At 42.8% G+C, this 23,681-nt stretch overlaps 1 protein-coding gene across 2 annotated transcripts; it reads left to right on the plus strand.

The window, feature by feature from the left end:
• The first annotated feature begins 6,305 nt into the window (after nt 1–6,305).
• On the plus strand, nt 6,306–18,095 carry LOC146588560 (leucine-rich repeat and fibronectin type III domain-containing protein 1-like protein). 2 transcript variants are annotated; one of them, XM_085317798.1, is made up of 3 exons: nt 6,306–7,695; nt 15,211–15,304; nt 17,387–17,500. In XM_085317798.1, exons 1-3 carry the CDS (start codon nt 6,320–6,322, stop codon nt 17,402–17,404), a joined length of 1,488 nt encoding a protein of 495 aa, XP_085173924.1. In that variant the 5' UTR covers nt 6,306–6,319; the 3' UTR covers nt 17,405–17,500. The 2 variants fall into 2 exon arrangements, with proteins under 2 accessions (XP_085173924.1, XP_085173923.1); XM_085317797.1 differs by lacking the exon at nt 15,211–15,304 and having other exon boundaries at nt 17,387–18,095.
• The last annotated feature ends 5,586 nt before the right edge of the window (nt 18,096–23,681 follow it).

Here is a 23,681-nt window from a genome sequence, read left to right on the forward strand (position 1 = left end):
CCTTTCCTAGGTAAGAAGGTGTGATCTAAATTATGCAGTATTTTTATACCATGGTCCTTATGTCTTTCCTGTGAAGAAAAGTGTTTCTAGGTAAAGGTTTTTTTCCCCTGGGTTGTTTTTTTCTCCTGAAAACTTCTCTTGCCACCCTAGAGGAGATTTTAGCTCTGGCTCAGCATTATCTCTCTATAGCTTATTGGGTAACATTATCTTGGCTACATTTCTCTACATGTGCATGTTTTATTTCCCCGAATTTGAAACTGACATTTTAAAATGGTGCGTTGCACTTAACTTTAGCCGTTTCAAGGTAGATAAGCAAGCTGCAGTTGCTGATCTCATTAGCACCCCTTGCTTGGCTGGTGGATGGCAGCTGAGCATCCTCTCTGAGATCTTCTGGAAGGATACTCTTCTCCCTGTGCAGTTTGTTTGTTGTTTTCTTAAACTGAGAATACCATGAACAGCAGGCTTTACTTCTGTCTGAACTGCAAAGAAGAAACATTTTTGGAACCGTGCCATTCTGTCCTTAATTGTGCTGTTGCTTTTCTGTGCATTTTGAGGAATTACAGAATCAATGTCCAAAAACRTATGTTCATCTGAAATTCACTTTCCTCTGTTTCCCATCTGGTATTACAAGAGGCATGGTTTTCCCCTTTTTCACAGTGTTTTGAAAGTCAAAAGTAGGAATTGCCTGTTAGGTGATAACTGCCTTGTACACATGCAAAAGGTATTTTTTCTGCTAAACTTAGTGAGCATTATAAATTTAGGAATACTGTTTAACTTTCATTCATTTACTTAGCCCTGTGTTATAGATGTGCTTCCATAGTGCCATCTGCTTGCAGAGTGGCAGGCGATAACCAAGCACTTGTGGATATTATTCATACCACCTACTGGTGCTAAAGGAAAGTGCAGACAGGAGTTCAGTAGCATGGTTGATATCTCTCAGCAATAATTCAAGGAAAAAGAATAAATATTCCACATTTTGTTACTGTCTTATGTTAATAGTTAAACTTTAAATAATTGGGCTTTGCTATTTTGTGGTGATTTGGATAAAAATATTAGTATTAATATTAATTACAGTAATTTAGGATCAAATGTAATATTCCAAAAGAAATGCTGACTACTGGATTCACAGCTATGAAGCTCCCTGCCCAGGTGTAGCTAGAGGTGTACTCCCACATGTTGGTCTTTGGGGGAGGGGTCAAAATACTAGCAAGATGCATTTTAAAAAATTAGTGCAAGTGTTTCTTTCTTGGATGGAGCTAGTGACAGTAAATTAAGTATACGTGGTTTATTGTTGGCAAATTACAGAAACTTTTCCAGTGTGCTATTTAATTCTGTGCCAGAAAAGAGTAAGAATAAATATTCCCTGAAGAAAGAGGTTTTTCTTGTTGTTCTACTGATGCAGATGGTAAGCACCTGTCCTGTGCAATAAGCAGGCTGTCAATCTATGACAGTCTTATTTGATTGACTATGACAATCAAAGAAGCTGCATTTGGAACAACTTGCACTTGCAAGAGCTGTCGCATGTGGTGAACATGTCTCAAAAAGTAATACTGTAATACTGATGCTTTGTATTTCTACAGGTCTATGTATTTTTTTCAGTATGAGGCAATCTGAGAGCATTATTAGAAATGTAATCACTTAGGATTTTATTGGAACAAACTCAGGTGATTTAGAGTTTCTATTTTTGAAATTTTGATTATGCTAAAGAGTAAGCTGTGCTATATGTTAGTCATGGCATTTTAGATCTAGAATGGTTGGAGATCATGTTCTTCTACACGGGAGTCAGTAAGCTACCTCAGTGGAGGATGAGTCACGCAAACAAATGTAGTTACATCTCTTAAACGTGAGCTGAATGAGATTTGTAAGATGTAGAAAAGTGCTGAATAGATGCTGTATTTGTGTGTCAGGCCCACATTTTGTGTTTTAAAATGAAGCATGTTTCCGGGCTTTCCAAGGTGGTCTTATGTCAAGGGTAGATGTACCTCATCTGACTTTAAGGTTAGCTCTAAGGGTTTTAGAAAAGTAAGTGTGGAAACAAGCAGCTCTCCGAAGTGAGATTCATTTCTGAGCTGTGGATGTAGTTCTGTGTTTTGTACATGTTACCTGGTCTCAGCTGACTGTTGAATAACATGGCTTCAGCACTAAAGCATAGAAATAAGACTATTCTGAAATAACTAAAACTAACCCACTGTGCAAAAACTAAAACCAACCTCTTAAAAAACCTAAGCAAGTATGGAATGGAAAGAAGGTGCTTGAATATATTTTGCTAACAATTTCAGTAAGATTAATAGTTAAGTAAGTGCAAGAGAAGGATGCCGACTGTGCGGAAATAAATTTGTGTCAGATTGGAGAAAGGTGCCATTCAGGCAAAAGCACTTGGTTAAGGACCAAAGTGAGGACTCTTTTTTTTTTTTTTTTTTGGTGAAATTTCATTTTGTTGCAGTTGCTTTATTATTCACACTGAAGCATGTGTGACTTTCCAAGAGTGTAAGAAATCTCTTTATGCCACAGTACCAATTCAAAGCTGTTAAATGAGTCTGTTATATAATGTAAATTCACAGCAAAGGCAATCCAAACTCCTTTCAGATGGAGCAAAGGAATAGGTCAATAGCAATAGAAAATTATTGGAATTAAGCATCACTTCCTCTAAATATCACTTAAACTTCAAATGATAGCTAGTGATAACCTAATGATGTATTCTTGTAGGAGGATACTTGTCTGTCTGCTACTGATCTCCCATGAGGTATATCGAACATGACCCCTAAAAGATCTGAGATGCAGATGTGCTGTAAATCATGCTCATCTGCTAGCACGTTCTTTATTAAGTGATATGACCATCTCAACTAATTTTTAGCATGAAGTTTAAGCTGTGGCAGTGCAGATGGTAACTGATGAAATGAGTTAACAAGCAACAGTTCAGAGAAGATTTTTGCTGGTGTCCCAACTCTGTAGATAGTCTTATAACCACGCAAATTACTCCTGCCACAGCTGTCTGTTGAGAAGCTGTAGATTAAACTGTCTTTAAAGTCGCTATAGGAGTTTGTGTTGGAGGTCCTTCCTGGTCTGCATCACCTACTGAGTCAGGGTCTTGAATCGGTGTTGTGCGAGGGCAGCTGTGTGGTGTGGAGGGAGACGGAGGGAGGTGGAATTGGCTTTGGTTGGGCCAAAGCTGTTTTCTAGCGCAATACGTCAGGTGTGACATTAGGCGTGAATTTGCCTGTGGATGTAGTGTACAGTGCAAGTGTGCAGGGGAAGGTAGCAAAGGCTTTCTGTGTTTTGAAGAGCGGGACATATATAGTATCATGCAATCAGGTATGTTCCTGATGCCATATTTAGGTGATATTCCCAGAGCTGCTCTTAATAGTCATCCAGGACAATAGCAGTAATTCAGTTGGATGCAACATTTCTTTTCCAGTTACAACATATATGATTGTTCACAAAGAAATTATAAGAGTAATTGCACTGTGCTTATTGTTGGCTCTAAAAATAATTTAGTGCCATGGTTCATGGTTTCACATTAGCAACGTGGTTTTTTTTTTGTTTTTTGTTTTTTTTTAACAGTATAATGGTTTAAGTGAGGTGGTTATGTGCTGCTTTTTTACAGCCCCGATGGTAGTTAAGCCATTAAAATGCATTAATATTTGCAAATGACAAAACGAGAGAATTACAATATTGCACTCAGCCTGGTTTTGGATAATTGCATATCCGTTAAACATTTGTACCTAGTGGGAGTCAAAAGATGGAGCCATTGGGGATGAGAAAGGTTCAGAGCACAGGATGGAGTTACAATAGAAATGTGTTTCTTGAAAAAGCAAATATTTGAGAGAGAAAGCTAGTGGTGTGCTATCTTAAATACTATAAAAGCTGATGAGGAGAACATGGTTAGGAAGAAAAACATTACTAAGGGGAAAGTTATTGGAAAAGATAAAGACAGTGTAAGTATAAAATAGATACTAGTTTTGTGTAACCTTTACTGTAAGATATATTTTCCAGTAAATTAGCCGTTCTTAATGAAAAACTTATCTTACTGTTTTCTAGGTTGAACTGACACACTGTCAAGTATAAAAATCATTGTTTTGAATTGGAATTTGAAACCAGCACTAAAAATCAGGCATGTGGAAGTGAAAGTTTCTAGAGTTATAGTTGCAGTGTGAAAAATGCAGGGATAACCACATTAGACCATAGGATGACAGAGGTGGGAATAAGCCTTGAGGGCTCTAGCCAAGCCTCCTTCTCAGAGCAGAGTCAGCTCTGAAATCAGGCCAGCTTGCTTGGGGCTTTGGCCACTTGGGTCATCCAGGGATGGAGATGCCACAACCTTCCTGGGCAGCCTGCTACACTGCCTCACAGTCCTCCTGGTGATAAGAGTTTTTCTTGTATCCAGCACAAACCTTAATTGTATCAATTTCTGCCCCTTGTCTCTCAACCTCCCACTGCACTGCTGTGAAGAGGCTGGCACCATCTCCCCAAACCTCCTGGTTTGGGGTCCTGCCGTGGGGGTCTCCCAGAAGCCTTCTCCTCTCCAGGCTGAACCAGCCCTGTTCCCCGCCAGCTCCTCTTGCAGTGCACACACTTCAGCTGTACTGAGGATCCAGGCGGGTTGGTTGGTTTGTCTCTTTTGTTTGTTTGTTTTACAAAATATTTTGCAGAGACTTGATTAGAATTGCATGCAACTAAAGATTAACCTCTAATAGATGAATTTGTCATGCTGGTTGAAACATAAGCGTGTGGTTTAAACTTTGACTTTCACTCTCCTAATTGAAGTAATAACACTGTATAAATGATGGGTTAACTCTGAGAAAACTTGATTTTTCTCTGTGGAGCTTTAAGTTTGATCTGTTTTCTGGCCTATGCAACAGTACTATGATACTGCGTTTCTATACTTAAAAGTCCATTTCCCTGTGAAAGAGCTCTGGCTCAGGGAAATCACTAAAGTGTCTAGGAAAAAAATAAAAGTATTCCATGAAAATCTGCTGACTTACCCCAAACTGCACCTATGCAACCCAAGCCTTTTGTAGCCCCCTCTGCTACGTAGCTGACTCGCCAGGTTGTGCGGTCATCCCTGACCTGAGGCCCAACTGCAGACTCTGTACTGTGTTGCATCACTTGTTCTCAGAGGCAACGGCGTGTTGTTTTTACGGTATTCTGCATTTACCCACTGCAGCTAGGGATTTGTCTGTGGAATTAACTGTAGTCAACTGTGATCTCTGGTTTGCTAGGGTTTATATATGAAGTAAAACTAAATGTGCTCATTTTCAGAAAGACAACTGTTTTTCCTTCCTTAAACAGAGTAGGACTTGCCAGCTAGATAGAGTTTGCCATAGGGTTGTACCTGGATGCTCTCACAAAACACATAGTTTGAATCCTTTACTTTGCAGATTATGAGCTTTACCTTGTGGCTGTTTGAATCACCACAGTTAGTGCTTAATAATTTTTCAGCCAGCTGGAGGAAAAGTAGAAATGAAAATTTTCCTTTGGTATAGCAGGCAAGCACTTCAGATGCAATGGGAAAAACTTGGCATATACAGGATTTCGTAGAGATAATTTCATTGACCAGAAACGTGTAATTATAAAATTTATTTTCCAAAGGTGTTACCTATATTTCACATTAAAATATATATATATATATATATATATATATATATATACACCTGTTTCTCTCATTGAATATAACCTTGCTTTTCAGAAATGCCTTTGAAGGTATTCCTCTTCCTCATTATTTGCTGTAGAAATCTTAGTGCCCTGCCACCTTCTTGGGGGGAGATGGAGAGGCTTTTTTAAAATACACATTTCTCCAAAGAGCTCACTACTCAGGATAAGTAAGACTGAGGGGGGACACAGATGAGTTTAAGAGGTAAACCARACAAACTAGTAGAAATTTATAATGGCAAACGGGAAGAGAGCATAGTCACTGAGAGTAATGAAACAGGAGATATGCAGGTGGAAATGAGGTTTGGACCTAAGTCAGGATGTAACTGCAGAGAGGGAGTGTGAAGAGCTGGAAGGCAGATAACCTGGTTCGCATATCCCAGAGCAGTTGTTATCTTGTAGTGGTGGACTGTTGCCTCACAGTCAATCTTGAGAGTTTCTGTCAACAAGTAAGCAGAGCCAAAGTAGGAAACAGTTAGAAGTGGTTAGCTCTGAAAACATCTGATTTAATATTAGCAGTTAATTAATATCTCAGAAGGTGTTTCCAGTTTACACAGGTGTGCTTGTGATAAAAGTTTCAATGTAAATCTATTTCTGATGTCCAATTAAAATATATTTATGTGGATTTCTTTTTTTTTTTTCCCTCTCTAGGTTTGCTATTTTTCTTACGATGGAAAGGCTGGTTGTCTATCTATTGGTTATTAGCACAGCTGTGAAGGCCATGATGTGTCCCAAAAGATGTATGTGTCAAAACTTGTCTCCATCCTTCACAATTCTCTGTACGAAGACTGGACTTCTCTTTGTGCCCCCCAGTATTGACAGGAGAACAGCAGAACTTAGGTTAATGGATAACTTTATCACTACACTTAGGAGAAAGGATTTTGCAAACATGACTAATCTAATTCATTTGACACTATCGAGAAATACAATAAGTCAAATAATGCCTTACGCATTCTTTGATCTTAAAGGCCTTCATGCCCTACACTTGGATAGTAATAGGCTGACTTACATCAATGAAGATCACTTCAAAGGTTTAATTAATCTTCGGCACTTAATACTCAGTAACAATCAATTAAACTACATCTCGCCTGGGTCACTGGATGACTTTATTGAAACAATTGAAGACTTGGATCTGTCCTACAACAATCTCGTTAACGTTCCTTGGGAAACGATTGCCAAACTTTCTAATGTCAATACGGTTAGTTTGGATCATAATCTCATTGAGTTTGTGCCAGAGGGAATCTTCTCAAATCTTCACAAACTTGCCCGGCTAGACATGACATCTAACAAGTTGAAAAAGATCCCTCCCGATCCTTTGTTTTCCAGAATACCAGTGTATGCTAAATCTAAAGGCTCTCCACTATCGTCTCTGGTGCTTAGTTTTGGAGGGAATCCTTTGCATTGCAACTGCGAATTAGTGTGGCTGAGACGTCTCACCAGGGAAGACGATTTAGAAACATGTGCCTCTCCACCAGAACTGATGGGCAAATATTTTTGGTCTATTAAAGAGGAGGAATTTGTCTGTGAACCTCCGATGATAACACACCGAACCCCAAAATTGACAGTAACGGAAGGCCAGGGCGTTTCGTTGAAATGCAAAGCTGTTGGCGATCCGGACCCATATGTTCGCTGGATTTCACCTGACGGGAAACTAGTCTCTAACACATCTAGGACTATTTCTTATGAGAACGGTACTCTGGATATTTTGGCTACTTCTCTGACTGAGAAGGGCACGTTCACCTGCATAGCATCAAACGCTGCGGGAGAGTCAACCGCTCCAGTTGAACTTCTTGTTATCCCATACCCTAACCTTGCTAACAGCACCAACTGTGATAAAGATGCTGAGCCTGGCCCTTCAGATATCCTTATATCTGCCAAGTCAAGTTTTCCAAATGAAACAAAGGCTCAGCAAGAGAAGGTTGTCACGGTCGCTGAGCTGACGTCATCCTCTGCTCTTATACGGTGGCCTTCTCAGCATCACCTCCCTGGGATTCGAATGTACCAGATCCAGTATAACAGTTCTGCCGATGACATATTAGTGTACAGGTAATCCTGCTCACATAGCCGTTCTGGTACTTCTCTGAACTAGGAAGCAGAAGTAACAAAAAATGATAGCGTAGTTTAAAACATTTGGTATAATGACAGCTATCTTGCAAGCAGTAACTGAGGAGATGAGGGGACAATGGCCTTCTTAAACTTTGCTTGTTAAGCACCTATTGTTGAGGAGATACACTATTAAAACTAGCAGTACGTCTGCTTCTGTGTTGCCTCTTGAGGGTCTCTAAACTCCTTACAGACATAATTAAGCTTTGCAGTCTGGCTCAGTGGACTGAGTGAAGCTGATGACTATTACCTCAGTTGCTGTATTTAAGGAAATGGGATGGAGATTTTAATTACTAAAATTATACTAATTAAATGTAATTATTTTACCTAAAAATATGGAGGAAGAGAGAAAAATCAAGATCTGCCAAGCTGTTATGTGTAGTTGCCTTCCACTTGTATGGATATGGCTTTATTCATGTCCTGTGCATGCTATGCTGAACCTTTAGCCCATGTTAGTCATAGCATACTTCCTTTACTCCACCCGTGTGCAGTCCTGGGAATAAAACTGTTGGATGAATTGGATGTTTGACAGAAAGTTTTAGGTGATACGTTTTGTGTGGACTTTGCATTTAAAGGTACAGACTTGTCCACTGGAGTTAATTTGGTAAAATTTGCTTGGGATTAACTATTTGATACTCAGTTTTGTTGGGCATCATGCAGATTAAGTTTAGAGCTGCTCCTTCCTGCAACGGTGCTTGTCTTTCCGATGATACAGCTTTTTATAGGCCTTTGTGATTAAATGGACAGGATGGGGTAGCATGCCATTAAAGAGGGAGCTAGCATTTGGAGTTTGTGTTGTTCTCTTGTGCATTTCATAAGGTTGATGACTTCTGTAAACGGAATAATTTTGATTATGTGGTGATGGCAATAAAGTTCGGAGTGGAAAAGCGACAGGAGAATTATATCTAATAGCTCTAGCAACGTACTTGAAAGTCTGGGTACAGATATGCTGCTTTAGAAATCAGTGCTCTAAGGAGAGGAATGTAGCATAGGTGTCCCACCAGGATTCTTATTTAAAGCTTGTACTATTGCGAGCAAAGTCTTGCAAGAAACTAAATTGTTTAAGGAAAAAAAAAAAAAATGTTTGCATGAGTCCTTTAAATAGACTTTCCAAGCTGCATTTCTTTTAACAGTCGCTTGAGATTTTTAAAGTCTCACCTTAAAATGCCCATCTTCGCTCTCATTGAAGAAGGATGACACTCTGCCGTTGTCATGGCTTCAAGCTAGAAAGGAAGCAGGGACGCACGGAGAAGATCAGCGCGGACCTTATAAGGGAGGGTGGGGGGGATGCTTTGTTGGCATCTGGTGCGGATGGTGAGGAGCTGCTGGAAGACGAAGCCTTGTTTAATTGTCAGCTGTGAGAACATTTGTGATGATTCTGTTTAAAAGAACTGCAAAGTTGTGAAATTATTGGAAAAGTGAAACAGATGTCACAGTAGCTGTGACCGGGATCTCTAAAGGGATTTTATGCAGCTCTCATGTTAGCAAGTAAATCCAAGCAATGAAAGTTGAGAAGCAGCTAGAGCTAGTATGATCGGCTAGCAGTGGTATCCGACGGCTGCATCAGAGGTATTGCCAGTGGGATAAAAGAGTTGTTTAATGGGGTTATTCATCCCTGCCATAGCAGCTGGTCAGATGGTTTGACAGCCTTCATACAATCGCAACAATTCACTCTCAGTGAGTTTTAAACTTTCTAAAGTCTCTAAAAATATGTGACTGACTCATGCAATAGTTCATTAATAGATCTGTTTGTAAAGAGCTGAATTGAATACTGCTTCTCAATGGCCACGGACCTGAAGAAGAGCTATACAGAGGAAACGAGGAAAAACACCGTGTTGACATGTCTCTTTCTCAACCCTGATTCCTGTTAACCAAGAGGCTCAGTTTGGTAACAAAGTCATGAAAGACTTTATGCTTTAAATTACAGAGTAGTGATTTCAGCTAATACATTGTAATAGACTACAGTATAATGGTCCTCCTAAAGATGAAAAATTCACGTGTTCTTGTTCAGTTCCCACAGTGAGCAATCATCAAATACAGATTCTTAAGGGAAATTTTGTAGTGAAGTGACAGGAATGATAATTGGGCTGTAATTCTGCATTTGCAGTTATCTGAGCAGCTGTTACTCTAAGTTACACTATAAACACATGGGTGTTTTAAGCAGAGTGCATTAATGGACAGTGTGGGCCTGAGGGGCTAGGGAACCACAGACTGTGTGCTAACCCTATGTAAAGCCTCTTGCGGGCTGTCCTTCTGGTAAGTGGCCTAAACACCTATTTCATGTAGTGAGTTTGTTCATGTATGAAGATGTAGAGAGATGTGTAGTAGCATACTCAGCACTGGCGGTGCTTCCATCTCAACAAAGGAGTTAAACAGAAGATGGCAAGCTTCCTTTCACCTAGAGCACAGGTGATAGCATTTCTGCTCTATAATTTATTTTGAGCAGATGATAGCTTCCTGCTTGGGAAAAATATTAAGTAGTGCAAGACGCAGCAGAAGCGTGTCCCTTTTGTCAAGGTGAGCGGTATTAAAACCCAGTGTATGCTTTCCACCATTGGAAGAGTGGTTGCTATGGTAACTTTGCTTTCTCTTGAGAATTTAAATAGTTCGTCTTCCTTCTGCCTGCTCCCAGCTCCTTTATTTTTCCTCACCTTTCCATTTTCTTCTTCCTCTGGGAAAAAATTTGTGGATAAGTGCATTTTCATCTGTGTCTGTGTTGGGATCCTGTGAAAGGGAAAAGGAGGAAGATGATATTCTCCCAGATTTGCCTATTAGACTGAGGCCAGTTTCTCCAGTCACATGCATGAGAAAAATGTGTGCAACCTGTGCATGGTTATTTTTACATAATTACACCGTAATTTCCCTTGTTCCCAGTTTGGGAAATTCAAAACACACAGCCATGCAGCATTTTTCCCAGTGTTGAATACGTAAAGGAAAGCAGGAGCTTTGCTTCTGGCTCTGCTGCTTACTGCGTTGCTTCTGCTGAGTCAATTAACTTCTGCCTCCCTTTCTGAAATAGAGACTATCATACTGACCTTTCTCCTGGGATAGTGGTGAGAATGAGTTATCAAAACTGAAAGCGGGTATTAGTTGTGGAGGAAGAAAATTGTATCAAAATGAAGCATCTGGCAAGATGAGTAGCAACAATCAGACCAGTAAATTAAGGTGCAGATAGCAATTTGTGGAAAGCATTGGTATTGAAGGTAAAAGCCTTATTTGTTTTCAGAAGAAAGGTCGGGCACTAAGTTGTACAGCAGTCTGTAGAGCAAGTCAAGAATTGTAATAGCCACTTTGTGCAGTTCTTCCTCTTCTGAGATATAGATGGATCTGTATTCTTAAAGAGCTTACAGTCTTGATGTTGATTACAGTTCCTGTGCAGCCTGGATTTCACGATGCTATAATTTTAATTTAACTGACCATCTCTCAAGAGTCCTGCCCAGATTTTTGGTGCTAGCCTTGGGGAAGAGCACAACTGGCCTTTCAATACTAAAACAGTAGTTATGATGAATATTATACAAGCCTTGGGAAGCGGTGAGTAATTTGAGAAGCCACGCTATTGTCGTCTTTGCCGTTTTGATGGGATGCACATGTGTGTGCATATGTACAGATGAAGATGCATTTATTCTGCATACTGATAGATCTCTCTCTCTCTCTCTTTCTGTATATACATATATACTTATATATATATAACAAAAGTCTATGCAGCAGCCTGCAGATTACAGAATCACAGAATGGGTAAGGTTGGAAGGGACCTCTGGAGATGATCTAGTCCGACTCTCCTGCTCAAGCATGGTCACCTAGAGCACGTTGCACAGGAGTGTGTCCAGGCAGGTTTTGAATATCTCCGGGAAAGGAGACTCCACAACCTCGCTGGGCAACCTGTGCCAGTGCTCTGTCACACTTAGAATAAAGAAATTCCTCTTCATATTCAGGCAGAACTTCCTGTCGTTCAGTTTCTGCCCATTGCCTCTAATCCTATCGCGTGGGACTATTCAAAAGAGTTTAGCCCCATCCCCTTGACTCTCTCCCTTCGGATACTTATACACATTGATAAGATCCCCCCTCAGTCTTCTCTAGGCTAAGAGGTTCAGCTCTCACAGCCATTCCTCACAGGGCAGATGCTCCAGTTCTCGGATCATCCTCGTAGCCCTATGCTGGACTCTCTCCAGTAGCTCCATGTCTCTCTTGTACTGGGGAGCCCAGAATTGGACACAGTTCTCCAGACGTGGCCTCGCCAGGGCTGAGTAGAGGGGCAGGACCACCTCCCTCAACCTGCTGGCAACGCTCTTCCTAATACACCCCAGGAGACCATTGGCCTTCCGGGCCACAAGGGCACATTGCTGGCTCRCGGTCAACTTGTCGTCCACCAGCACTCCCAGGTCCTTCTCTGCAGAGCTGCTCTCCAGCAGGTCAGCCCCCAACCTGTACTGGTGCATGGAGCTCTTCCTCCCTAAGCGCAGGACTCTGCACTTGCCCGTATTGAACCTCAGGAGGTTTCTCTCTGCCCAGCTCTCTAGCCTGTCCAGCTCTCTCTGAAGGGCGGCACAGCCCTCTGGTGTGTCAGCCACTCCTCCCAGCTTGGTATCGTCGGCAAACTTACTTGCTGAGGAGGCACTCTGTCCCTTCGTGTAGGTCATTGATGAAGTTAAACAGGATGGGGCTCAGTACTGAGCCCTGGGGGACTCCACTAGCCACAGGCCTCCAACTWGACTCTGTGCCACTGATGACCACCCTCTGATTCTGCCTTTCAGCCAGGTCTCAATCCACCTCAGTCCACTCATCTAACCCACACTTCCTGAGCTTGCCTAGGAGGATGTTTTGGGAGACAGTGCTGAAAGCTTTGCTGAAGTCAAGGTAGACAACGTCCAGTGCTCTCCCCTCATCTACCCAGCCAGTCATGCTATCATAGAAGGCTATCATCAGATTGGTTAAGCGTGAAAGATTAGGGCCGTCTTCGTCTTGCAGCCTACCTCAAAGTGCAAGAGAAAAGTAGGGCAGCAACTGGTGTGCAAAGCCCCTGAAGAGAACTGCAGGTGCTCCTATTTTGTCTGCCAGTGCTTCATCAAATGATCAGCAGCTTCTAAAAGGTGATTCTGTATTTCTCAGCTGGGTCCTAAGCATTGAATTTATTCTTTCATGGCTAGTGATCATATTTTTAATTATTTGCAACTACATGTTATAAATTAGAAGACTGATATTTAATAGTGATGGTTCCATATAGATAACTGAGAAACTATATATTGCTGTTGATAGTATATCTTTGTTTTCTCTGTTGAGAGAAAAATATAAAAATTGAGAGGCAGATCTCTTTTATTATTAAGTACAAAGTACTGTTGCTTAAAGGGCAGAGCTGTCACTCTTGGGGAAAAGGTGATATATTGCCAGATCAATATAGCAATGATTACATCTGTTGCGTGAAAAGCAGTTGGTATCAGCCACGCTACGTATGCTCAAAAATTCTTAAATTAGTTTAGTGCAGTGGAATGGAAGACTTTGGAATAATGAAAGATTTCAAATAGCAAACTGTTACCAGTTTTATAGCTCTGCACCGGTCAAGTGCATTACAGAAGACTAAGAACCCAGCATTTCCTTTCTGGGTCCTGCCTAGAAGGTTGTATGCAAGYGCCATGCACACACAGCATGCCCTTGACGTGCTGGACCTTGCCCACACAGTGAATCGGTTCAACAAAACCTTCTGTCGCTGGAGCCCCTCCAACACCTCAAGCTCCTTATCCCTTTCTTCATGCACCTTCTCCCAGTTGAAAAGTTTAAATCATAGAAAAGAAACCGTTCTGCAGTTGTTTTAAAATGGCAGCTTTGGATGGGAGATGAGTGGAGGCAGGTTGGCCAAAGTAGAAATGATTAATTTGAGAGGCAGTCTAGGAAACGGCACTACATCTTTCTATGGGCAACACTTACTAGATAGACTCCAAATAAAACGGCCCATTGAGTTTTTAAGCTGTTGGGTTTGTTTCACTTTTGTTGACGGTGTTGTTACGAAATACTTTCTGTCTCGCAATGAGATTTTGTCACAAGTTTTGTAAGCAGATTTTACAGTTGAGTTTTCACTGAGTGACCTTACTTGTTTCCTGGCTGGCTGCAGCTTGCAGAGGAAACATTGGCGGAGATTATTGTTTATAGATGGTATTGCTCTTGCACCAGTTATTTGTTTAAATCTGACAGTTACTGTTCTGGTATTGCTCCTCTTGAAAGATGGTGCTTACGGGCCAAATACAAGCACATGCAAACGTCTGTGACGTTGGAGGTGGAGTGGAAAAGATAACATGCTTTCAGTTACTGAAAATGATTTGACAGACCTGCATCAAAAATCGCAGTTTTGGCAAGATGTACAAGTAAYATGAAGCTAATTCTTACTAAAACGTGTAACGCAAATGGAGGTTTTGAGAAAAGTCTAGTTGGTACTTGTTGCAGAATAAAATACTAAGGCTTCTTGTGGAATTAAAGAAAAACCAAAAAACTACAAAGTAGCCCAGTAAAAGGCTTTTGCTTCCCTAGAGATCAGCGAATCTCATGGCAGACATGGTCTAGCAGTTTCCATATGTTCTACAGCATGTCAGGAAGGCCCTCGTTTAGAACTTCCTCTTTTTGAAGGTAAAGACTATAGCATTTCAGCAGTGGCTCTGCATGCAGTAATACAGCACGTACTATACCTAGCTCTTCCTGATAATCGGTTGAATTATGGTGCCTAGCATTTCATCTAATACTCTCCACAATAAAGCCATGAAGAACTGTATAAAAGAGAAAAATCAGCAGCAAAGCTGCAGAATAGGCCAAATAATATGAGTATTAAGTTAGAAAAACTTACTTGCATATGTTGCACTTAAACCTCCCTCTCCAAGATGACCAGACCCATAAAGACTAGAATAGTGTAGTGCTGGAAAGAAACTCTGTGTGGTGCTTCCTGATTTTTGTTTCACGTTGTTTATCCAGTCTTCCAAACAATGCATTTTTCTGCAGAGATTATTGACAGGGTTCCTTTGTTTTTTGCATGTTTGTGCCCTGAGGTTTGGTGAGAGTTTTGCTGATGTTGAACAACTTTAGATTCTGTGCCGTGGTTAGGTGTAGTAGTCAGACATATTTTTATGGGAGGCCTGATCAAAACCACCAAAGTGTTGAAGACGGGCAAAGAAATTCACGATCTTGTCAGCTGCATCCCTTTATGACCAACCAAGATTCTTCTGTTCTGCTTAGTTTCTATGTAATTTAGTGTTTGACTTGGTGCTTTGGGGGCTGGGATGGAGGCGGGAGGAATACGTGAAAACCCAAAAATGAACTAGCCTTCAAGGTACATAGATGAGGAAAGAGTGCTGGCTAGTCTGAGCCACGGTGTTCTCCGGTCCATCTGCCGTCATGTTTGGTCACTGAACTGTGGCCGAACAGATGACTGAAAAGTTAATTAGTTACATGTCTGATAATTGATAATGGTATGTGTTTTAGGAAGGTGAATGTCAGGCCACAGAGCAAACTGAGCGGCGCTCTGCGGAGCACCAGCCACACCAGCCAGATGAGCGCCAAGGGCGACGTTCACGTGGTGAGTGTGGGAGAATCAACGGCTGTATGTTACCAAAAGTTGTACCTGGAAAAGCAAAGGAACGATGAGTCATTTGCTTTCTAGAGTCCTGTTCCTGTGAGACAACAGTACGTTGGTGTTTTTGTTGGCATTGTATAACATGTAATGACATCGCTGAACTAAATTGGTGGAGGAGAGGGAAGAGCAAAGAGTGGGATGTACTTTGAGGATTCACTGTGCTCTGTGTTCAGCCAGTAAAGGACGTGTATAATCGGAGAGCAACATCCATAAAGTAATGTGTGCAGCGCTGAGAAGGGTTGAATCTGCTGTATGCATTAGGAGTTGTTAATGTAGTTTGGGCATTTTAATTTCATGAACGATTCTTCATGTAGCCTCCTCAAACCCTGTCTTTTCTGTAGTGGAAGTCTCGCCATGGCATGTGGCCATATTCTGTGCAGATTTGGAAGTTACTGTTATTAATTAAGATCTTGGTCACGAGTGGCAGTTTGGCATTGGATATGAGGAAAAACGTATTTTCTAGGAGGGTAGCTCAGTGGTGCATGGTGGGCTCATGGATTGTTTTCAAGTGTCAAGTAGGAAGAGGTGTGGCTGACCTCATCTGTTTGCGATAGTACTGCTCAGAGTGGGAAGTTGGGCCAGAGACCTGTGTTGGTCTTTGCCTTTAGTGTTTCTATGAATCTATGATGCTGTATGTACATGGATAGGAGAGTGGAAGTTTTGTTGCTGTAACTGAAGCGATAGCAGCCATGTATTTGGAGAAATGTATTTTTGAAAGTATGGCTCTTCTTTAGGGGGTTAGGTTTAGCTCAGTTGGTGCACGGTGCTAATAATGCCAAGGTCATGGGCTCAATCTCCGTATGGCCACTCGTTTGAGGGTTGGACTAGATGATCTCCAGAGGTCCCTTCCAACCTCACCAATTCTATGATTCTTTCTTTCCAGGCTAAGCATGAACAGTTCATAGTCTCCTGGATAACTGTTCGGAATTCTAAATTTGCTCCTATGTAAAAGGGGAAAAAAAGACTAACTACTTAGGGATTTTTGTCCCCTTTTAAATAGAAGCAAATTTAGAATTCTTTGTTTTTTTTAAAAACACTCTGTAGAGGACAGAAGGCCAGATTCTCAGACACTATAAATGGACRCAGTTTCAGTGATTTCTCTGCAAGAGTGTTACTTCACTTCAGGGAGGAATCTGAGCTGAGTATAGAACCATAGCTTATAAGGAGCTGATCTGCAATGAGATATTTTTATTTGTATGGGCATTACTATGGTCTGGGGGAGTTCTGTGACATAGTATATAGCTCTTCTCTTGGGATATTTTTCATCTGTTTGTTTAGTACCGACACAATTTTGTGAGAAAAGAAATTTAAGTTCTGAATTTACATAGAACAGTCTTAAAGATAGGGTGACACCAAGGTAAGAAAGTCAGCATGTGCAGTTATTTGGCTACAGAAGCTATCACTTAGGTGCAAGTACAGTTGCTTTGCTTTGAATGTTCTTACTGGTTGCCTGGTTACGAGACACTGAGCATCCCGGAGCAGTTGGAAGATGGAAATAAGGTTAATCTGTGGACCGAAGGTTTGAATTTGCCTTTTCTCCTAGATCTTCAAAATGTGTTTTCTATAAACACATGTGAAATGTAAAATTACTAAAATACATTTTGATTATATAGTGTTGTGTTTCATCCTTTTCTGCCTTTTAAGTCCTTAAATATGTTGCTTCAGTTCTTTTATGGCTTTTTAGAGGTTGCCTGTATTGCAGTTTGCATGGGGTGTATTCTGCCCCTTTTATACTAGAACTGTAGAAATTTAAGATAGAAGTCAAACCAGTAGATCTATTGTAAACTTGTGCCTTGTAGACCGTATTTGTTTGAAATGGCCGAGGTAAAGAGATTTTCACTGCTAAAATCCGCATCTTCCATTCCATCTAAGTAACCCTGGGGATGCTAGGTTTTTGCTGCTGCTTCTGTTTGCCGTGCTAGAGTACTGGTCTGTTAGTTTCTTGCAGCGGTCATTGATAGTTAAAGAGCTCTCTCTTTAGGCTCAATAAATGTGAATGTTTACTGTACTCCTTTTCTCTTCCAGGATGATTCCAGCTGCTAGTAAATCCTTCTTCTTGACTGATCTGGTTGCAGGACGTGAGTACGACCTTTGCGTTCTTGCCGTTTACGATGATGGATTGACATCTTTGACTGCGACCAGAGTGATCGGATGTGTGCAGTTCACAACCCAGGAAGAATACAAGCAGTGCCGATCCCTTCATGCACAGTTTCTTGGAGGAACCATGATCATCATTATTGGTGGAATCATCGTGGCTTCAGTTCTTGTTTTCATTTTCATCCTCCTCATGAAATACAAAGTCTACAACAACCACCACAAAAATAAAGCTACGAAGGTTAATAATGTCTGCTCTCAAACCAACGGAAGCCAGAGTGGCTCGATGGCGCGCTCCACTTCTAAACTCACAGAGAGGCGGGAAAGTTTGCAGCAGGATTGTTCGGGATCTTCCATTAAAGGAAAAACTGTTGTAGATTTGGACTGTGAAAAAGTGACTCCAACAAACACAACCTTTTTAACAACTGATGCGCTATCTTAATGGCTGTTTGACAGAACAGAACGTGCTAAGGTGGTATTGCTTGAAACATTTTAATGCGAGTGGTTGTATTTTAAGCTTCACTACTATTGTCTATTTTTAAGATCAGATGGTTTAAAAATATTTTTTTAATCTGTAAACAGTTCTTGCATTCTTAACTATTTTGTTTCAATATATTAAATATAAGTGTGTGGTTTACAAGATTTTTTACTGGTTCTTTTATAGCATACACCTCTGGTATCAAGACAGCAGCATAGCTAAATTGTGACTAGGTTTGTCTTCAGTGAATTGCCCTATTTGTTCCTTTGTTTAACAACTAGCAGCAAAGGTGCACTCTCAGGATCCTCAGACTTCCTTTTTCATAGCAGAATTATTTAGCAGCCTAAACTATTCACCTCTTAAGGAATGATTTGTTATAAAAAGTTACTAGGTTCTCAATACAAAGTTATTTATTGTCACAGATGCATTGTATACGTGCTGCTCACAACAGAAATAAAATACACAGAGGTTCTCTATACGGAAAAAAAAAATGCTGCTCTTTAAAAAGGGAAAGAATATTGAAAGTACTTCGGCATAATCTCTCAGAATTATACACTGTCACAGAAATACCAACTCGTGTTGTTTGTTTCATAAAAGCTGGTATTTCTTGAGACCGCACTTTTGAGAAACCTCCTGGAAGTCAGACTTACCTCTGCTTGGGCAGTAAGAAGCTCCCTCTTTTGTTCTTCCTAATTAGTAAAACTTAACAAACTGGTTGCAATTAGATACGCCTCACTGTGCACATATTTGCCATGCTGAAACCCATGCCATAGTCTTCTGTTCTAAAAGCATACTACTTGAGGTATCTTTCTCCTTTTTCTGTAAATTAGTTGAGTGAGGACCTGCAGGTTAAAGCTGCTGTGTCCTGAGGCACACTGCACTATGTCACTGTGACACTGCATCTTCAGATGGCTTTCATACCAGTCTCTTATTTCTGTGATACTGCATGAAGTGTAATGTAACTGGCCAAAAGATGAATTATGTAAATGTTTACATGCAAGTCATTTTAATGATTCGTACGGAATAATTAGATGTTCCTTTTGTTCAAAGGGATACTGTCAGATCAAGATGGGCCCAAAGTTTAGGTTTTGAAATAGCTTTTGCGAAACCTAAGAGAAGTCATGACCTTAACTAAACAAAATGTCCCCGCTGCTGCCGCCTTTGAGGGGGACTCTTTGCATTTTTGGGGTACTCGGCTTTGAAAGCAAAGCAAGAGAAAGCTTGAATAACTTTATTTATTGAAACTGCAAGAAATGTAATGAAAACAATGACAGGAAAGGCTTGTGAGCTAAGTGATTAGCTTGTGTCCTTCAAGGTGATTATGTCACAATTTAGAAGTCAACAAAAAGGAAAGGTATTTCTCCTAACATTGTCCCTTTAACTGACTACGAATATTTTTTCTTGGTTGGATATGAAAGCATGGGCCAAGAAAAGTTATATGGTGGACAGCTGAAAGCTATTTTTTTTTATATAGACGTAACATTTACATGTTTACATTTAAGCATTTAAGTAACATATTTGATCATGAAATTAARTAATAAATATAACTATAAAATTACACTTTTTAATATAGTTAGCCTTATTAATTGCCAAAGTAGGAGAGTTTTCTTAATATTCTGTTTTGATTCCCAGATAAATGGAGGAAAAGGTAATTTGGGGGTCTGTTTTCAGGTATATTTGTAAAAGTGAAATAAGGGTATACGACTACGCTCATGTTAGCGTTCTTGGAAAAAAAAACTGTAYGTGCAATTGTGCAAACTGATGCCTCTCTTCCTGTAGATGATGGTGAGTGTGTCTGCACGGTGTGAATGGCTTGTCTTCCGGGGTGTTGACTCGTTGCTGGTATTCTTAAGGTGCAGCCACTTGACCCCTGTCCATGGTGGCTGCTCATAAATGCTCTTGTAGCACTGCCATATCCACCGCCTAGAGCAAATTCATTCATTTTGGCCAGTCATAAGATGGAATGCTGGAATTTGAGTAATGTGGTAATGATGGTTTTCTTAAGTACTGCAGCTTGATTGCAGTGAGTATCGTGTATGGCTTGGCCTACCTGTAGATTAAATCCACTTCAGGTAACATCCTGCCATTCTCTGTCCACTAGCCATTTCTGTCATGCCATTGTATTTGGTTCCTATCTGTCTGTTAAGTATGAAAATGCTCCCTTGCTTAGCAGCATCATGTGGGGTTCAGACTGTAGCTGCAAATGCTGTGTTTCAGCACTTCAGTATGTGTGTGTACCTGACATACATATCACAGCGACCTTGCCTAGTCCTTTTGCTAACACTTTGTACCACAGACAGGGACAGCTTGTTAGTCCATTGTGTACCTGCTGCTCTGTCCTGTTCTTGGGTTTCCAGCTTATGTTTAGGGGAAGAAAGGCAATCAGTGTGAGTTGTGCTAGCATTATCTTTGCCTGCATATGGTACTGGGGTAGAATTGGATTTGTTATTAAGTATTTCTCCCTCAGAAGTGGAACTGGGTTTTGGTGTGTTTCTCCAGGTTGTTTTTAAGAGGCTGAAGTTACTGGAAAATGACTCTCAACTCCTCATGTCTCAGTAGTACTGGTGTGAATGTGCAGGAAGTCAGTGTCCAGCAATGAATCCTCTGCAATTGCACTTACTTTCAGAAAGATGATGGAGGAAAAATGGGGGAATTGTGAAGAAACAATAACAATGTCATAACCAGTGCTGCAAAGGGTAAAAGGTTTGTTCTGTTCCATCAGGTCTCTGTTTATCTGCGTAAGAAGCAAGTCCTATTGCCACCTTGAGCGAGGAACTGCAGACGCAGGTAATTAGAATCCTGCTTTTTAAGCATGGACTGTTTTGAAGGCCGACGATCAGCATCTTTCCATTTGTAAGGCCCCCCCCCCCATCCTCCCCAAACTGAGGGACACAACACTTTTCTGAACTGGGTGACGTCAAGGTGCTGGGCCTTTTCACCTGCCATCTTTCTCGCTTGCTCCTCTTGCTGTCTTTCTGAGCAAGGTGCCTCCTTGGCACTAGCATTTCATGTTGGAATATCTCTGCTCTGAATTTCATCTTTCAGCTATGTGTAGCAGCCTAGAGAAACCAGGTCCACCTAGGACAACTGCTCATTCCAGAGCCCCCTCCCTGTTTCCTTCCACCCACTACTGCAGCCAAGCACTGCAGAGCTGGGCTTGTGTGACCAGTCAAGCCCAGCCCAGCAGTACTGTTTTTTATGAAGAAACACTGCACTTCTGCCAAGTGAAATTGTCCTTGCATCTCAGAACCGCCCCCCCTACCCACCCCGAGGTCTGCTGCAGCAGGCCAGGCACCGCAGGGCAGTTGAGACAGCAGATGCCCTAGGGGAATTGTCCTGTGAATCACCACAAGATTGGCAGCACTGGGCCTGCGTGTGAGGGGCCAGGGGAGCCTGGTTGCAGGCAGGCAGTGCTGCTGCCTCTTGGTCCCGGCGGGTGGCTGAGCCTGAGGCCAGTTTTGTGGCTGCAGCCGTGGCCATCGCGTGCAGTCACGGGAGGCAGGAGCAAACCGGGACCACACCGCCAGGCTCCGGGAAAACCGAGAGTGCGGAGATTGGCAGAGGGGGGTCGCAGGCGTCTGGGCGGATGGAGGCGCCCCTCACGCATGCGCTGCGCGGCCGGACTCACTGCCGCACTCAGCTGCGTCGCTGGCGACGAGCCCGCGCATGCGCAAGGCTCGGCACGCTGATCGCTGCTGCGCTCGTGTTCTTACGCTGGTACGGCGASAGAACACGCATGCGCGCGGCTGCTCAGTTCCTCACGCCCGCCCCATCATGTTTCAAAGCCGGCAGTGCAGCCCGCACGCGCAGTGTAGGCGGTCTTGATCACTGCTGCCGTCGGTTGACGACTATGCAGTGCTGCAGCCACTGGATTGACACACGCGCAGTGTACCCGCAGGGCTCACCGCGGCCCTCTGCTGAACGTAGCCCAGCACTGCAAGCCATAGCATCACGCATGCGCAATAGCCCGTAAGGGGGGGCCTTCTGCCCTCTCCTGCTACCACCGCGGTAACGCAGCACGCCCGCCGCCACGTGCGCAGAGCAACGGCACCTGCTGSCTGCGGCCCCCCTCGAGTACGGCCTGAGCACGCGCGTTTGCACGCAGAGCCAGCACAGTCGCGCATGCGCGCTGCTCCCGGACGCCATCCCCACGCGGTTCTAAGACGCTGCTGCGGGCAGCCGTTATCCCGGTAACGGATACGGACACTGCCCATGCGTAGATGCTGCTACTTTTCGCACGAACTTGGGTTCTAAGGTTTGCTGTCTGTCACTTAGGGTTCAAGGCTTGCTGACAAATGAAAAGGGCTAAATCCTTAGATAACAAACTGTAAGCCCTGAAGCCTAAGCAGCCTAAGGCTGCAATCCCTCCTTTGGTCTTTGTAACCTTCCCCTGTAACTGGTGGTCAGCTCTGTGCACTAACCTGAGGTCTGGGTTTGATGCGGTGCAGGTCCCTCGCACTGAGACTGATGATGCAACAGGCCAACTGAGGGCTGTGCAAGTGTCCTGCAGGGACACTAGGGTAGGGCAGAAGTGCAGACAGGGGAGATCAGGCATTTTCTTCTCACTTCTCAGAGCTGAATCTTATCCCTGAAGGGAAAAGTAGAGGCAGGAACGCTATCAGCTACGCAGACACCTGCCATGTCAAGGGCAGTGGGAGGAGCTGACCCTTCCCCGACGGACAAATGCTGCTGTGGTGGTGACTCTTCAGGTGTCAAAGGGTAAGGGGAAAAATGCTGACACCGAGCTCCGTGGCAGACTTGCTCCCGGGTGTTGTTTCTGCACAGTAAAATAATAAACAGTTGTTTTATTCTTTGCACTCATGACTGTGGTTCCAGATGGCCCCTTGCCTCAAGATGATGCTGGGGAGAAGGTCAGACATTGCGTTGGGGGCTAGAAGCTGGTCCCCAAGTCCCTTGTACTTTGGAGTGCTTACGGATCCCAGGGAACTTAGTGCTATTCACAGGGCTGTGGGGAATTGCCCCTGCACTGCCCGGGCTCTTGGAGGTGATTGCCATCATCGTGGGGGCAGCCAGGGCCCCTCCAGGGCTGTGTGAGGTGTCCAGACTCATCGCGGATTTGCTTTCAGGACTCTGCAACATCCTTTGTGTGTCTGGGCCCAGAGTCTGTCTGCCTGGAGCTGGGAGATAGAATTTTCGTGGTGTGTGTGTGTGAGCCTGCAGGCACTGTCCTGTCAGCTGCATCAAACTCTGTGACATGCCTTATGGCCCTGTTGGTGTGTGCTGAGGCCCTTTGTATTTTTGTTTGCCCCAGAGCTCTGTTTGTCCTCTGATGTCCTTAGGACTCCTCCATTCACATTTTATGTTGCCCCCAAGCCACCCGAGTGCCTTTTGATGTGCCCTGGGGCCCTGAATTTGCTTTGCAGTATGCCACGGTGTTCTCTGTTTAGCGTTCTCCTCTGTCCCAGAGTGTTCTGAGTGTCCCAGGGCTCTCTTGTTGCCCTTTGCTGCCCCCAGAATTGCTCTGTTTGCTTTTTTTTTCTTTTAAACCCCTTTGTTGCACCCACAGCTCTCGATTTGTTCTCTTGTCCCCTGAATCCTTCCTTTTCCTCTCTGTGCACCCCAGGGCTCTCCCTTGAGCTTTCAGGAAGCTGCTCTCAAGAGTGAGGGCACCTCTGCTGTCCTGGCAGTCCCAGCTGTCCGTGATGGGTTTCAGCTGTGGGCCCTGGGGCTGGGATAAGTTGCAGGTGGGGACTGTTGGGTTGATTGTGAGGGCAGGAAATGGGCATG

Source organism: Rhea americana, unplaced genomic scaffold, assembly GCF_003343005.1.
Source record: "Rhea americana isolate MKP2758 unplaced genomic scaffold, rheAme1 scaffold_507, whole genome shotgun sequence".
In the NCBI taxonomy this organism is placed as follows: domain Eukaryota; kingdom Metazoa; phylum Chordata; class Aves; order Rheiformes; family Rheidae; genus Rhea; species Rhea americana.

Coding starts and splice junctions, on each gene's coding strand:
- LOC146588560 (XM_085317797.1), top strand. CDS start 6,320: ATGGAAAGGCTGGTTGTCTATCTATTGGTTATTAGCACAGCTGTGAAG. Junction 7,696..17,386: donor GATGACATATTAGTGTACAG/GTAATCCTGCTC, acceptor TTTCTCTTCCAG/GATGATTCCAGCTGCTAGTA.